Source organism: Haliotis rufescens, unplaced genomic scaffold (genome assembly GCF_023055435.1).
Source record: "Haliotis rufescens isolate VD_foot unplaced genomic scaffold, xgHalRufe1.0.p SCAF_8, whole genome shotgun sequence".
Lineage (NCBI taxonomy): Eukaryota > Metazoa > Mollusca > Gastropoda > Lepetellida > Haliotidae > Haliotis > Haliotis rufescens.
The window spans coordinates 31,081,073-31,096,059 of NW_025964372.1; the positions used below are offsets into that span (position 1 = coordinate 31,081,073).

Sequence of the window (14,987 nt, forward strand, 5' to 3'; positions counted from 1 at the left end):
AATGAAGATGAGGAAATCGTGTATATCGATCACTAATTCCGCCGACCATAATTGCAAAGATCGATTCATCGGTAGACATACATGTATATCACTCAATGTTCGATCTCACAGCAACCAAGCTCAATTCCTCCCAAATGAAACTGTACCTGAGATGATGTTCTATTGTTGGCGATGCCCGTCGGCTTCTACGACCCACATTACATTGAGATTTCCTCCTACATCAAACTAACACACGGTGATATAAGCTCATCGCCCTCTGATTACAGGAATACGCCTGCAAACATCCTTGTGTACCCTTATAGTATGTCATCGTCACGGAATGACGAACGATTGATTCCGTAGAACTATACCATAATCGCAAAGTCAATTTATGATTGATTTATAAGTAACATCAAACTTAAGTCATTGATCTGTATTATATGCATTGAGCGATGAATCAATAGGTTTCCATATACTGATTATAAAAGTGGTAATTTTATTAATTTTATAACAAAACAAACTACCCCCTTAGTGCATGTAACATATTGACCACTCGCTATGGTAACCATACGGGAGCGCCACGAGGAATCAGAGCATCAGTGCACACCAGTCTCCAGCACCGTTGACACGTTAAGCACAGGTGTTCAACAGATCTTAGCGAGTGCAGAATGGTTTTCTATTCTCGGTACAAAATGGTGTGGGATAAAATCAAAATGAAGACCATCATGTTGATGTTGATGTTTTCATGTGTGTCATCAGATTGGCTGTCAGAGATAGGTGGAGAGCAGGACAGAGTTTTACCCGGACATGTGTATCAGGTATTTCAGACAGCAACAGTTCGACAGTGTCACCGACTCTGTGGGTATTCAGGAAGGTGCGTTTCGGCCAACTGGATCTTGTCAACTAGTGAATGTCAACTTAGTACTAGTGCTGTAGGTGGCGGTAGTTTGCAAGTGTCCGCGAACAACGTGTACCTTCCGGTTCATCAATTTCCTCCACAGGTAGGCAGTTTCCATATGAATGCGTAAATGTTGAATCATGACAGTTCAATAGGGTAACAGATACCCTAGTTGACTAATGAGGCTGTGAACTCTCCTGAATTCCGAATATTATCCATGTTTTCATCTCATTTGCTCACCCTAAGCCATGAATTCCGAATACTACTTAACACAACCCCAAAATCATATGTAAGAATTGAATGAACAAAGGCAGAATGTCAGCCACAGACCAAAACCTATAGAACACGTTCCTTGGTCATAGAAGGACGACATTTGAAATTAAATATATATAAGGTATAGAATTATTTTTTTTAAATGTTGAATCTGCATAGTTACCAAATTCGATTTTATTGCGTTCCGTGTATCACACTGCAGAGTATCCTCTGAATGCACCCCCGAATCCCGCGTATAATTATTTGAAGGTGGGTGTGAATCCCACATTTGCCCTGATGATGATCACTGGTATGTCAGTACTATATGCTCATGATATCAATCACTGGATTGTCTGGTCCAGACTCGATTATTTACAGACCGCCGTCATATAGCTGGAATATTACTGAGTGCGGCGTAAATCAACAAACCAACCATATTACACGTTGTGGTGTAACCGACATACTGTTCAGAGCGGCATTTCACTATTTGGGGCGGTCGGGTAGCCTAGGGGTTAAAGCGTTCGCTCGTCACGCCGAAGACCCGGGTTCGATTCCCGACTTGGGTACAATGTGTGAAGCCCATTTTTGGTGTCCCCCGTTCGATATTGCTGGAATATTGCTAAAAGCGGCCTAAAACCATACCCACTCACTCACTCACTCATTCACTATTTCATTTTATCACAGTTCGAAATGGTCAACCTACTCTGAACAATACAATATCTACAACATCTCAAATTCAATTGGGCCTCAGTCTGGCACACTATGTAATCCTCTATGCTCATTCAAACTGATCTTAGAGTCTCTTCAGCCGCACCGATAGACAGATCAGTGTAGTTGTGATGTGTGTATGAACTTTAGGGTTGATTTATAAATTGGCATCTATCAACCAGTGCCGGTTTCAAGGAGAGAATATATTTAACAGCTTGATTGACTGCAAGGTTTGCTGGTAGCTTGCAATTGGTTTCTAAGCATCATGGACTCGGTAGGACTAGTTTTGACAAAGAGAACAAGAGTTATAAATTTTATGTGATAAAGAATACGAATATATTAATGGAAGATATTAGGTGCGTGTATCTTCAATGTTTAACTATTATCATCCAATACTGGCTTAAACAGGATATATCACTTGGGTGAGATATGGAGGTTAAAACTAGAGTAAATTTAACAATGATCACGCTTGTGTGTTTTGGGATTGTAAATATCCTGTATTAGGTATGAATATTCTATTTAGAAAGCCTTGGTGTGGTAATATAGGATATTCACCACCCCAAAACACACAAGCGTGATCATTGTTAAATTCAGTCATCGAAAACTAGTTCCCATCTCTCACAAGCATTGCCTAAACATTGCTAGTATTCCTGGAATGTGTGCTTTAATATACATGATGTCAGAAGGTCAGTGATTTGTCAGTCGGGCAGTGGCAACAGTCAGAATAGTTACAACTGAAGCTACATTGGGGTAACTACATATAGGCAACATAAAAATTGCCTACACATATTGTTTCTTATTGCCTTTCGCGGCAATCCATCGGTCGAAAAACTGGCCGTAACTGCCCTTTATCCAAGGGTGGCTACTTTAACCTAATCTTTCAGACGTCACGTTTGTTTAGAGTCTGCCTGGCCTGCCATGACGTTACGAAGAGCAGAGTCAGACGTACACCCAGCGACAACATTAAACAAGGCAAATATTCGGTCGAATCCATCTTTTAATTTGGGGAAAAGGCCCCAACCTGAGTTGCTGTATGGAAGTTCGTAGGTTTTTGTATCTATACTGTGGGATCACACTATGTCAAAATGTTACTATTAGGACCAACCCTTTGGTATTCTCAGGAGTGTTGTAAGAGACAATAAACACAACTGGGAAAGGAGGAGTGGGGTTTGTTTTGTTTTTTTGAAGGAAATCCAGCATGTTGGTGTTCATTATTTAAAACAAACAAACCATTAAGGCAAGAATCAGTCGATCTGTATCTTTCGTTCTACAACGTCATACGTCTATGTTTATAAACTGATATTTGATACTGTGAGCACAAAATAGTTCCACATTGTCCTTGTGAGAATAGGGGGCACTGGTTGCCCAGTCGTCAAAGCCGTCGCAATTCGCTATGCAAGCCTGGAACCCAAGATTGTGGGTTCGAATCCCGGTCAACCTCGATTAGGATTCTAGGTTTGTTAGCACCATACCCGTGCTCGAGGGTTTTACCAATCAGGTAAACATATGAGATCTGCATCACTTCGGGCTTTCCTCCTACATTAAGCTTACACGCTGTAATAGAACTGGGATACTGTTCAAAGCATCATTGAACCCAGCTCACTCACTCACTTTTATGAGAATGAAGGTTGATAGGTACGATACCCAATCGTCCAAATCATCGAACCTGAACATTCAAATCATTAGGTTGCATTGAGCGCTTTTCGCTGACATTATTGAATCAATATATACTCCATTCCAGACAGAACATATTGAATAAACAATCACGAAACTTTTAAGGACCATGAACTTTAGTACTTATATTGATCTAACAATATAAAAATTCAAAAAGCGAGAGGGCATAAGCTGTCTAATAGTGGAAGCACATGTATCTCTATTGAGCGTAATATGTGATAATCCTTCTTTGACAAACACTGTTTTCAAGATTTTAACCAATACTTTATACCAATACTTGATTGAGAGAACTTGAATTGATTAAAGGACATCTCGCGATGGCACATGGCATTAAGTCGACTCAAATCGTTGGAAAAGACATAGCTCAAGTCCACACACAAATCTGGCTAAATGTGCGCTTCAGGTATTATCTATGGTAATTTTGCAATAAGGGAGCGACGATTTGATTTTCTCTTGAGATTTTTTTCTTGTCGAGAGCAGATGGTCAAAGACTCGCTGCCGTACATCAATGCGCTCAAGACGCAGACTCTGTACACAACAACCTCGGTATGGGTTTTCAGCTTGATGTTCTCGTCAAACTGGCGGGGATGGTGTACGCAATGCCGATCCGCCTTTGATCTCAGCATTCAAGGACAGATTGTCTGTGATGACTGAGCCGGGGTAGGTTAACGCGATGTCGTCTGCTCGATGCCGTGGCCCAGCATGTTTGGCTTCTCTTCTCTTGGTCTTTGTTAAGTGTGTCAGAGCTGGGTCGTCTGCAAAAGCAGAGGGCTTTACGTACTTGACTAATTAAACAGCTTCCCATCCGATTTTGTGCGGCGTTAGACTCAGTCTGTCGAAGGTTCGATGTGTGGTTCAAGTGTAAACATGACTGTAAAGAAGATTCCAAGCAGGGATGGGCAAGTACACAGCTGCAGGATCGCAACTGAGGTATCCCATCCATTCCGAGCCCTAACTAATAGGATTTCACGTCCTCCTCCATTGCTAGTAGGCGCCAAGTGGCTTCCAGTGCAGTTTAAAAATGTTTTCCCAGGAGTGTAGATGAATAGTGCTCAACCCATCTCTTCATCTGCTTGCCTCTGTCACTGGTCGTTTTGCCCATTGCAGATTTCAGGTGCACCGTCTTATTTTGATTTGGATCAATGTCTTTCTTGATGCCATCGCACACACCTTGGATGATCTCACCATCAATGGATAATTGACTTCCCTCGCACAAGAGATATTTGCTATATGTAAAATAGAAAGGACAAAATCATTCCATAGTCATAAGATATCTCTGCTTGAAGTAGCTTCCATTTTGCAATTCCGAAAAAATCATAATCATGTGTTCATGAAACAAATAGTTGTGGTACCAGGTGCCCGCGAAAACATGTGTTTGGTATATTATGCCAAATGATTTTTAACTAGAAAAGAAAACTACTTAAATATAGTTCACAAATATGTTCTGTGAAGGTTTCACCACGGCCAAAAGATTTAAAATGTGTATGAAGCATAACGGTTGTACTTTTCAACAATAGTGCTCCTAACCTTGTTATAGATTAATAATATACCAACAGCGGATGTTTGCTATTTTATAGATTTATTCTTGAAAACATACCGTGAAGTTAATACGTATAATGAAGTAGTTCCTATCAGCCAATCAAACCTAGAATGACCGAGAGATGATAATATGTGCGCACTGCAAAGGTGTGTGGCAAATACATACACGCTTGAACTTCTTTAACACCAGGCGTTGTTTAGGATTAAGCAGTGATTGATTAAGCTATTTTTTATATGTCATGCTTTCTACACACGTAGGAATATAATCGATATTACATGTAGCATACAAACGCTGTAGCCATTGTTCAACCCCACCGGACGCAATTATCCGAGCTTGTCAAATAATCAAAAATCAACCTTTGGTATTGGTCTGACTATTTGATCTTCTTGGAGCTGGGGCTGGGCTGGGATTTTATCGCAAAATATATATTCTGCTTCAGACAGTTAAAACAAACATTACATTGTTGCAAAGTGTTTTTCTTAAAAAAACATGTCAGGTCATATATTTTATCAAAATGGAGAAGCGATATTTTAACTTGTTCGACTGGTAATCACTATCAATTTGTTAAATAACTTCCTTCTCTCAGCAAATATATCTGTCCCCAAGAGCGATTTCTTTAAGATACATAACTACATATTTAAATCTTCCTGTTGAAACAAGCCGTTGGCATGGTATCTCCTGAGAACATAGAACTTGTACATTATGTGAATCACTAGTTTTTGCCGACAATTCCAGGATATTTCGCTGTGAGGTATTCAAAGAAGACAGAAATTTGCACATATCTAAGAAGTACTTATGTTGGCAAAATTTGTTCCCTTTCCAACGCATATTTTGTATGCAATTTGAAATAAGGGACAAAACCCCTTCCATATCCAATAGAAATCCCTACATAAAGCAGAGTTCATTGTACGATTCCGACTATATTATGAGCATGTGTTTATGAATCACTATCAAATATTACAAGGTGTTCGCGAAAGGTGAGCATATCCTGCCGCACTGGTGGCACACGTTACAAACACATGAAAAAGGAAAGTCAGGTGTTCTCCTAAAAACAACAGCACGGGAACATATGGTACAAGTCAAAATAAGGAATAACATCGAACATAATTTTTGTCACTGATGCGTCAAATTTGGAAATGTCCTCCACATGTCTACCATAAAAGGTTTTGAAAGCTTTACTGAGACCTTGAATGTTGTAACCTTGATGAAACAACTTCTGAGCAAGAGTTGTAGGACGCTCTTTGAAATCTTGTTAGAAAGAGCATGCTCGATTGAATCCCAAAAGTGGTGAAATGTGAACACCAAAGGCTGGAGCTGCTCGACATGAATGGTAAGTTGACTATTGGAAAGTTGAAGTCGTCCCTCGTCTTGTGGAGAGTGTTTTGTCACTCTGAATCTTTATGCATAGATCTGAATGTGAAACAGATGTTTATTTGTTTGTTGTTTAACGCCTCACTCAGCAATATTAGACGGTCTCACTGGTCTCCTTTATTTCGAGTTCAGGTGGGTGAATCAGTGGAAGGGAATTGGCTATTGGATTGTTATTGAACGATATAAGATCATCGATATACCCTTATAACTTAAGTTAAACTTCTGGGCCAAATAACTTTGTTTTCACTGCCAATCCAAAAAAAATTAAGATTCATATGCATCAAGAAACAGATCCGCAGGACGGGGGCCACAATTGGTGCCAAATGGTACGTAGTTATCAATGAGGAAGTCCAGCATTTCACATATTGTTTTCTCAGACGACATTTGCGTTCATTTTTCACAAATTGTCCTGAACCTCTGAATATAGATACGTAACTGTGTTCACCACATTTTTTAAGAAAAGCCCAATGGATAAAGGGATGAAGTTTCCCTTAAGTTTGTCATATTGGGATAGTGTTGTAGAGAGTTGAAAAATCAAATGTTTTGACAGAATTGAACTTGGTATTTTTTCTGAGATTGCAAAAGTTTAATTCAACTTGTCTCAAATACTTTCTGTTAATATAAAGAAAGTCCTACCTTGATTGTATTAAGGATTATGGTTACTTTTTGAGACAGGGATTTGGTGGTACATTTGCTAGACCCAGCAACATATCTCTCTTCGTACGGATTTCTTTTGAGCTTTGGAAAAGTACAAAAGAGCAATGGACAAATGAAATCTTTATGTTCGTTAATATGAATTATAAACTCGAAAATACGATCTACGAAGTGTTGCCATCTTGTTATCACTATTATATATGAAATATGTACTATTCTCTTATACCACAAGTGGTGTTTTATGGAGAAGTAGCAAGTTGTGAAGTCATTTCAAGTTTAGTAAACGAATAATTGATAATAACAAAAAAAAATTACATGGAATGTCTTCTCAGCATTACTTTCAACATATATTGATTCATTTAGACGAGGGAATGCAAGACAATTTCAATAACCAGTGAGCATTCAGATCAATAGCCACACTAAATGACTTCATTAAGATCAGGTTATTTCAAACAAATAATGATCGATCTGTGCCAAATCTAACTGTTTACATGTTAGGTATAAACACTAACAGGTCCATAGTTACAAGTGACTTGCTCCAAGACATTAACTCAACATAGGACAGTTGGTACTTGATAATTATAATAAAAGTGTAGACACACATTGTTGATGTTAGGAGTATAGCTAAATTGAACCGTACTGATTAATAGTCATAGTTAAATGTAACGAGAAGGTCACAGGAAAACGCTTTTGTACTTTACTTGTCAACAGACATATTTCCAGATCATAATTGTGAAAAATATAAAGGAGTTCATACAAGATTTCAGAGAAGTAGAATGTCCATCACACTGTGATGGCGGCACTACTTACGTAGGGTCAGAAATGCAGTAGCAGTCTCGTTGTGAATAATTAACTGCAGATTCATATTTTCTGCAGCATTTCTATGTGGCCGACATTATTAAGACGTTTGTGTTTTGTTTTGTTTGTTTGTTGTTTGACGCCGCACAATATTCCATCCATATGACCGCGGACCACCCGATCACGTTAGTCGCCTCTTACGACTAGCATGGGTTGCTAAAGACCAATTCTAACACGGAATCTTCACGGGACCAAACCGTTTGTATTTGCTTTGTCTGTATTTGCCTTGTATTATCCTATATGGTTGGCTTGTATTCTTAGGGTGACCTGAAATAATACGAAAAAATCACTTATCTAAAACCCCAACATGCGGCCTTGCAGTTTGTCAAAAAGTCATGTTGTGTTTTCAAGAATTTGACTGCTCTCGTTACTCCGGCCCTCTCTCCCTTTTGTTTGAAATATCACGAAGTGTTTGGAGACCTAGACGTCTCACAAATATTGTCTAAATGGTCCTCGTGCTCGTTTCAGGATTTCTGTTCATAAATTTATTTAAACAGATTACTCGAGCTTTTCTAAGTTTTTGCTAACATCTAATTATTTATTTCAGTTGCTCTATGAACTTTATTCTTTTATTCCAGACAAGGTTTATTTAGTATGGTAATGTCAGTTGTTTTAGTTCACGATAGAAACGAAACATTTTAATCTTATTTTTGTTGTTGAAAATCTTCCTAGACTCACCCATGCGCAGATGAACCCTGTGGAGATGACCACGTGTGTGTCCCTGTCACCAAATCTACCAACTATGTATGTGTACACGTCGACACACACACAAACCAAGCACCTGCGACTGGAATAACGACCGGTACTGCACCTACTGCTGCAACAACTTCTGTACAGGATACAACACCGGCGTTGACAACAACACTGACACCAACGACGACACCTACACAAACAACATCCACACCGACTTCGACACTTGCACCGACAACAACACCCTTACCAACTACAACGGCAGCACCATCTACTACAACACCTGCACCAACTACAACAGCATCACCCACTACTACAACACCCGTCCCAACTACAACTCCGGCTCCGACTACAACACCTACACCAGAGACCACACCAGCACCGACTACCACGACATCTGTACCAACTACAACAGCAGCACCAACAACTACAACACCTGCACCAACTACAACATCCGTCCCAACTACAACACCAGCTCCGACTACAACACCTACACCAACGACGACACCAGCACCGACTACCACAACAGCTGTACCAACAACGACTACACCAACAACTACTACCCGTAAGTACAGAGTAAACCCTTGAAATAGGTTCCATAGGAATTAGGTTATCTGGTGCTCTGGGCAGTTGCTGGTCATGTCACAAATGACTTCCGTTGGCATTCCGGGGCAGACGAATTCCCAGTAGCTCGAACTAGCCGAGGATTCAAGACATTGACATCGTACAGTTCTTTAAGACCATTATTGGTGTCCCCCACAGTGATATGGCTCGAATGGTCAAAAACATCAAAACATGATGTGATGTTATCAGTTAGCCCGACTACCCATTCAGTTTGTCACTTACCAACTTTGTTTCAGGTTTCTCAGCCGATGAATTGGTCCTACCTGCCTAATTAAACTGCAACATTATTACCTCATGTTCTTTAACCTTTGGCTTTGGTATCTACAGCAATTATGTCGTAAAGAAACGTTCTCTGATATTTTCATTTAAATTGTTCCAGGCAATGAAGTGCGGCTGTTAAGCAGGACGTACGAAACCCTTGGCTTAATAACTGTTCTTTTCACCCAGATGATGGCACGTGCGTTGATAACAGTGACTGCAGTTCCCTTCCCTTCACAGAGTGTTCAAACAGCCTCTGCGCATGCACCGTGGGAAGTGACATGGATGAATCCACTGGCATATGCAGATCATTAGCAGGTATATTGACATATCTTTTGATAGTAAGAGAGCACAATCAATGTGAATATCGCTTCAGTAGTACATATATTGAAATAATTAGGTAAATATTGAACACTTTGACATTCTAAAGATAACATGACACGGATTGCTGTCGAAACTATACTGAACTGCAAAAGAAACGTCACCATGGATAGATATATGAGGAACCTTATTTGTCCAAACGATGTAAACATACTTTGAGACATATTAAAAAGATGAAACTTGGAAAAAACTGATCATCAAGGTTGAAATTAAAGTGTCAAATGTTCTTGTGTTCGTGTGGTCTCAAGACTTGATCAATGTACCGAGCTGCTGTGACACCATTGCCTCTCTCTGGACCGATGTTCTAGAAGATCACAGGGTCGACCCTCTGTGCAAGACCAATTCCACCCTACACCATGATGCTCGGACCACCCCACGAGTCTCTGACAAAAACACAAGCATCCGAATAACGTTCCCCACTGCGTCGCCAGACTCTCTCTCTCTCTCTCTCTCTCTGCCATCAGCTGTTGAGATACAGTAACGGCTCTCGTCTGAGAAGAGAACTCTTATCCACTGCTAGTGGTGCCAAGGTGGGTGCTGTGTTGCCCACTGAAGACGGTCCCGGCGATGACGTGGTGTCAGAATGGGTCCTCGGTGTGGCCTGTGACAGTGGAGGTGTCTGCTCGTCAATCGTCGACTCACGATGTCCGCACTAATGTGTCGCTGGTGTGTCCCCATTGTCTGGCGAGCAGTTTCTGCAGCAGTAGCAAAGCGATCTTGAAGATGCTGTCGCACAACCTGACGATCCTGACGTCGGGTGGTGACCCTTGGTATTCCACTACGTGGTCGGTCATCTGTATTGCCTGTATATTGTCCTTGAAATGCATTGGACATTAAATGCGTTGGCTAATTGTCGGGTGGTTTGTCCAGCTTGCAATCGTCAAAGGGTCTGGTGCCGCTCATTTCTTTTAAATCTTGGCATGTGGTAGCAATTCAATAACGAATCAATGTCATCCGATCTGGGTGGATTTTTAGAGGGCAAGAAATGGGGGAACGCATGTTTCAATTTGCAAGGAACTCACGGAATTCACGTGCATCGGGTTACCATGGCCGTTGCCGTGATGCGTTTGGGCGATCGGTTTTATTGTCATCATATTTCTTTATCATCAAATTTCATTTTTCCGGACAAGGTAATGTTAAATTTTAGAAACTTTGACAAAAATTACCCAGATATTTAAAAAGGAAAACTTTTCATGCAATGCTACTTGGGGTGACGTTTCTTTTGCGGTTCAGTGTATTTGACTATTTCATAAGATTTCTCTCATCAAACTAAAATGGGTCCTAAGATGAAACAAACTTAAAAATATAAATGACGGAGAACCGAACAGAAAGCATTTGAACCTATTTGAGGTCCTCCTTGAAGCGTTTCTGCCTTTTTATATATGTTGCGCCTAGCTCAGCTGTTCAGTGGCGCTTTGAAAGCATTGGCAGTTGAGCTTCATGTTTGTATATAGGAATCAGTTAGGTAGCTTGTCTCTCTCTCGAACTGTCCCTTACGTGAAGACTAGAGGTTTACCCTTTGTCCCTTGTGGAATTGGTAGCCAGTTTCTTAAGTAACGGTGAAATGTAATTTTGTAAGTTGGTCCTTGTTATTCTTGCTGCTCTGTTTTGTACTCTTTTGAGATGGTTGATTGAACAGGAACTATTTGGCAATGAATTACAGTAGTCCAGTCTTGATGAGACATACGAGTGGATCAATAGGTTAGCGGTCTCTGGGACAAGATACTTTCGAATTTTCCCTATATTCCGCATATGAAAGTTAGCTGCCCCTGAGATTTTTAGAGCTTGTTGCTTTGATACATCACTGGCAACAAGTTTTCTTATTGGTGTAAAATGTGAAAAACGTAACATTGGATTTGAAAGGTGAAGATGAACATGTTTTACTGATCAGCTGGTACTCACAGCACCAGTCGTCTCCACCGGTTACCACCTTATACCCCGATCCGCCAGTGACACTGGACCTAAGCCAATAACAACGGATGCGCGCGTACAATCTCACACAGCCACCACACGTCCACTTGCATCAGTTCAATAAAAATGAGAACAACAGAGAACATTAATAATCAATTTACTTTCAAAGACAGAATTGATGCATTTATCTTTGTATGTATCTTGAGAATGAGGCCAAATACTGTAAACCAAAAAGGTTGGTCGGTTGGTTGGTTGTTTAACATCGCACTCAGTAATATTCCAGCTATATGACGGCGGTCTGTAAATAATCGAGTCTGGACCAGACAATCCAGTCATTAATATCATGAGCATCGATCCACGCAATCGGGATCCATGACATGCATCAACCAAGTCAGCGAGCCAGACCACCCGATCCCGTTAGTCGCCTTTTACGACAAGCATAGTCGCCTTTACGGCAAGCACAGGTTGCTGAAGACCTATTCTAACCCGGATCTTCATGGGGCTAAACCAAAAAGGAGATATCGAAAAACATATACTTTGTGTCAGAAACGAAATTGTTGCAATCTAGAAATATGCAGAAATACTACCCAAAGAAGTAATAGAATACCCGATTTTTCCATACTACTGTAGTTAATCTGTCATACCATGACATGACAGAATCGGGTGCTCTCTAACTTCTTTTGAGTAGTATAATGCCACTGAATGTGAAGTCTGATCGCAGAAAACAACATCCACGCCCTCCAGGTGCAGTGGGTGACGTTTGATAAACAGATTGTGGTTCAGTGTTTTCATGTGTAGTTCATTTGCACGTTGGATTAATACAACTGTGTTGTTTTAATAATTTGTAATCATTACAGAGTGCTCGTCCTTTGGATCTACCTTCACCAGCATCACGGATAATGCCATCACCGATCATAATCTTCAGACCCATACATCGAAGACGTCAGCACAATGTGAACAATTGTGTCTAGACGCCTCATTCGTATGTAAATCGTTTGAAATGTTTTTCAATACCTGTTTCTTGCAGGAAGTCTCATGGTATGATGTTACAGGAAGTGAACGTGGATATAAGAAATATGTCAATCACAGCCAACGCAGATGTAATTGGTGAGCTACGGTATGAATTTGAGGACCATTCTATGCTACAGGAGTAACAATCCCAAAGCGCAACAGCTTGTCTATATATCGGTGCTTGTCCAGCACACAGAAGTAGTGTAAGGCCTTATGATTCCAATTTATTGTGTTCATAGTTTGGTGCTGGTATTATAATAATTATAAACCATTTTACTTGGAATTTTTCCGAAGTAAATAATTTGGTCCAGATATAACAGGGAAGAAATTAATGCATCCTCAAGTTTAACCACAGCCCCAAAAATCTATTTGCAGGCCATATTGGATGTCCTGTGTTAATATGCCTGTGAATACAAATCTTTGAAAATTGTTTAGTTCGTGGGTTTTGTCTAAAAAGTATTACATCCTTGGTCCCTTGAGCAGCATAAACAATTTCACTTACACATCACATACATAAAGAAGCGAGATTAAGTCATTCAGTAGTGGTCTGCGTCTCTTCTTGTAACAGCAGGTAACATTGAAACGTTGAACTAAAGGAGTTTGATAAGCATCGGCCTCGGAATCCTTACATAGATATTTTGGTTAACACCTGGTTTAACCATCGTTTTACTTTGTCGATCCGCTGACTGTCAGTTCGAATCACTTATCAATATAATACAGTGGGTTTCATCTCTTGTGTAGCCCCTTCAATGATTTAGTGTGCACTGTATAACACGTTTGAATTTTATACTACATGTAAGTATGTACCACAAATATTTTTTGAATATGGTTAATTGATGTATGTCATTATTCCTGTTTTGATTTCCTAATGTCCTGCGTACTGTCGGTGTTGTTTCAAATATCAGACTGTTGTCGGGGGCGCTGCAATTCACTGTGCAGAGTTGCGTCCCTTAGATATGCCTGAAACATATGGCCAGCTTCGCCCTGATTAAGTTTCTAGGTTTGGCAGCAATATGCCGATGCTCGGGGTTTCAGCATTGCGGTAAACGTATTAGACCCGAATCACTTCGGGCGTTCCAACACACCAAGCTGTGATGCCATGATGTAGGTAATCATGCAAATCTGTGTTCACAACTGTGCTCAACCAACTTACTCACTTACGTCTGCTAGATTCTTATGAATATTGATATCATCTTTGACATTACTTATTTGTACCTACATTTTGTTTAGCTTACTTTGTTACTATTACCACGTCGCTATATAAGTGCAATAATCTTGGACGCGACGTTAAACCCCATTTCACCTCACCTCACCTTGTTACTATAATTACATGTGAAATATGTGTCAAGCTGCTAATATTTTCTATGGATTAACACGCACTGTTAATATTTACATTTCAATATATGTCAAATTGCTTATACATTTCTTCAATAGTTGAACACGCCGTTATAATTCATTACTAACACAAAATGATGTCAATAAAACTCATACAATCTTCAAACTGTTGTTTTTTTTCGTTATTTTTCTTAATGAATATTGATATCATCTTTGACATTACTTATTTGTACCTACATTTTGTTTAGCTTACTTTGTTACTATTACCACGTCGCTATATAAGTGCAATAATCTTGGACGCGACGTTAAACCCCATTTCACCTCACCTCACCTTGTTACTATAATTACATGTGAAATATGTGTCAAGCTGCTAATATTTTCTATGGATGAACACGCACTGTTAATATTTACATTTCAATATATGTCAAATTGCTTATACATTTCTTCAATAGTTGAACACGCCGTTATAATTCATTACTAACACAAAGTGATGTCAATAAAACTCATACAACCTTCAAACTGTTGTTTTGTTTCGTTATGATACTACTACTAAATGTAAACTGCCGGGGAAAAGAAAGTATACACCTCTGTTTGATGGTGGCTAAAAATGATACTAACAAGAAATGATTATCGTATGGTGATGTATTGATTCGGGTATCCTGGTTCTGTTTTCGACCTTAAGTTTGCAGAGTTTCGGCCACGGTTTGGTAACATTTTGAATGTGTTGGTCAAATCCAAATTTGAAGTGTATACTTTATTGTGCCCGGCAGTTTGGAAACTGCTATAAAATTGAACCCAGATATTTTCGTTGTTTCCTATACCAATCAAACATAAGAGAATAAA

At 39.8% G+C, this 14,987-nt stretch overlaps 1 protein-coding gene across 1 annotated transcript; it reads left to right on the top strand.

Annotated features, from left to right (window-relative positions):
* Positions 1–591: 591 nt before the first annotated feature.
* On the top strand, positions 592–13,933 carry LOC125376808 (probable serine/threonine-protein kinase clkA). The gene is made up of 4 exons (XM_048388815.1): positions 592–980; positions 8,607–9,189; positions 9,696–9,824; positions 12,656–13,933. Exons 2-3 carry the CDS (start codon positions 8,681–8,683, stop codon positions 9,697–9,699), a joined length of 513 nt encoding a protein of 170 aa, XP_048244772.1. The 5' UTR covers positions 592–980; positions 8,607–8,680; the 3' UTR covers positions 9,700–9,824; positions 12,656–13,933.
* Positions 13,934–14,987: the final 1,054 nt, after the last annotated feature.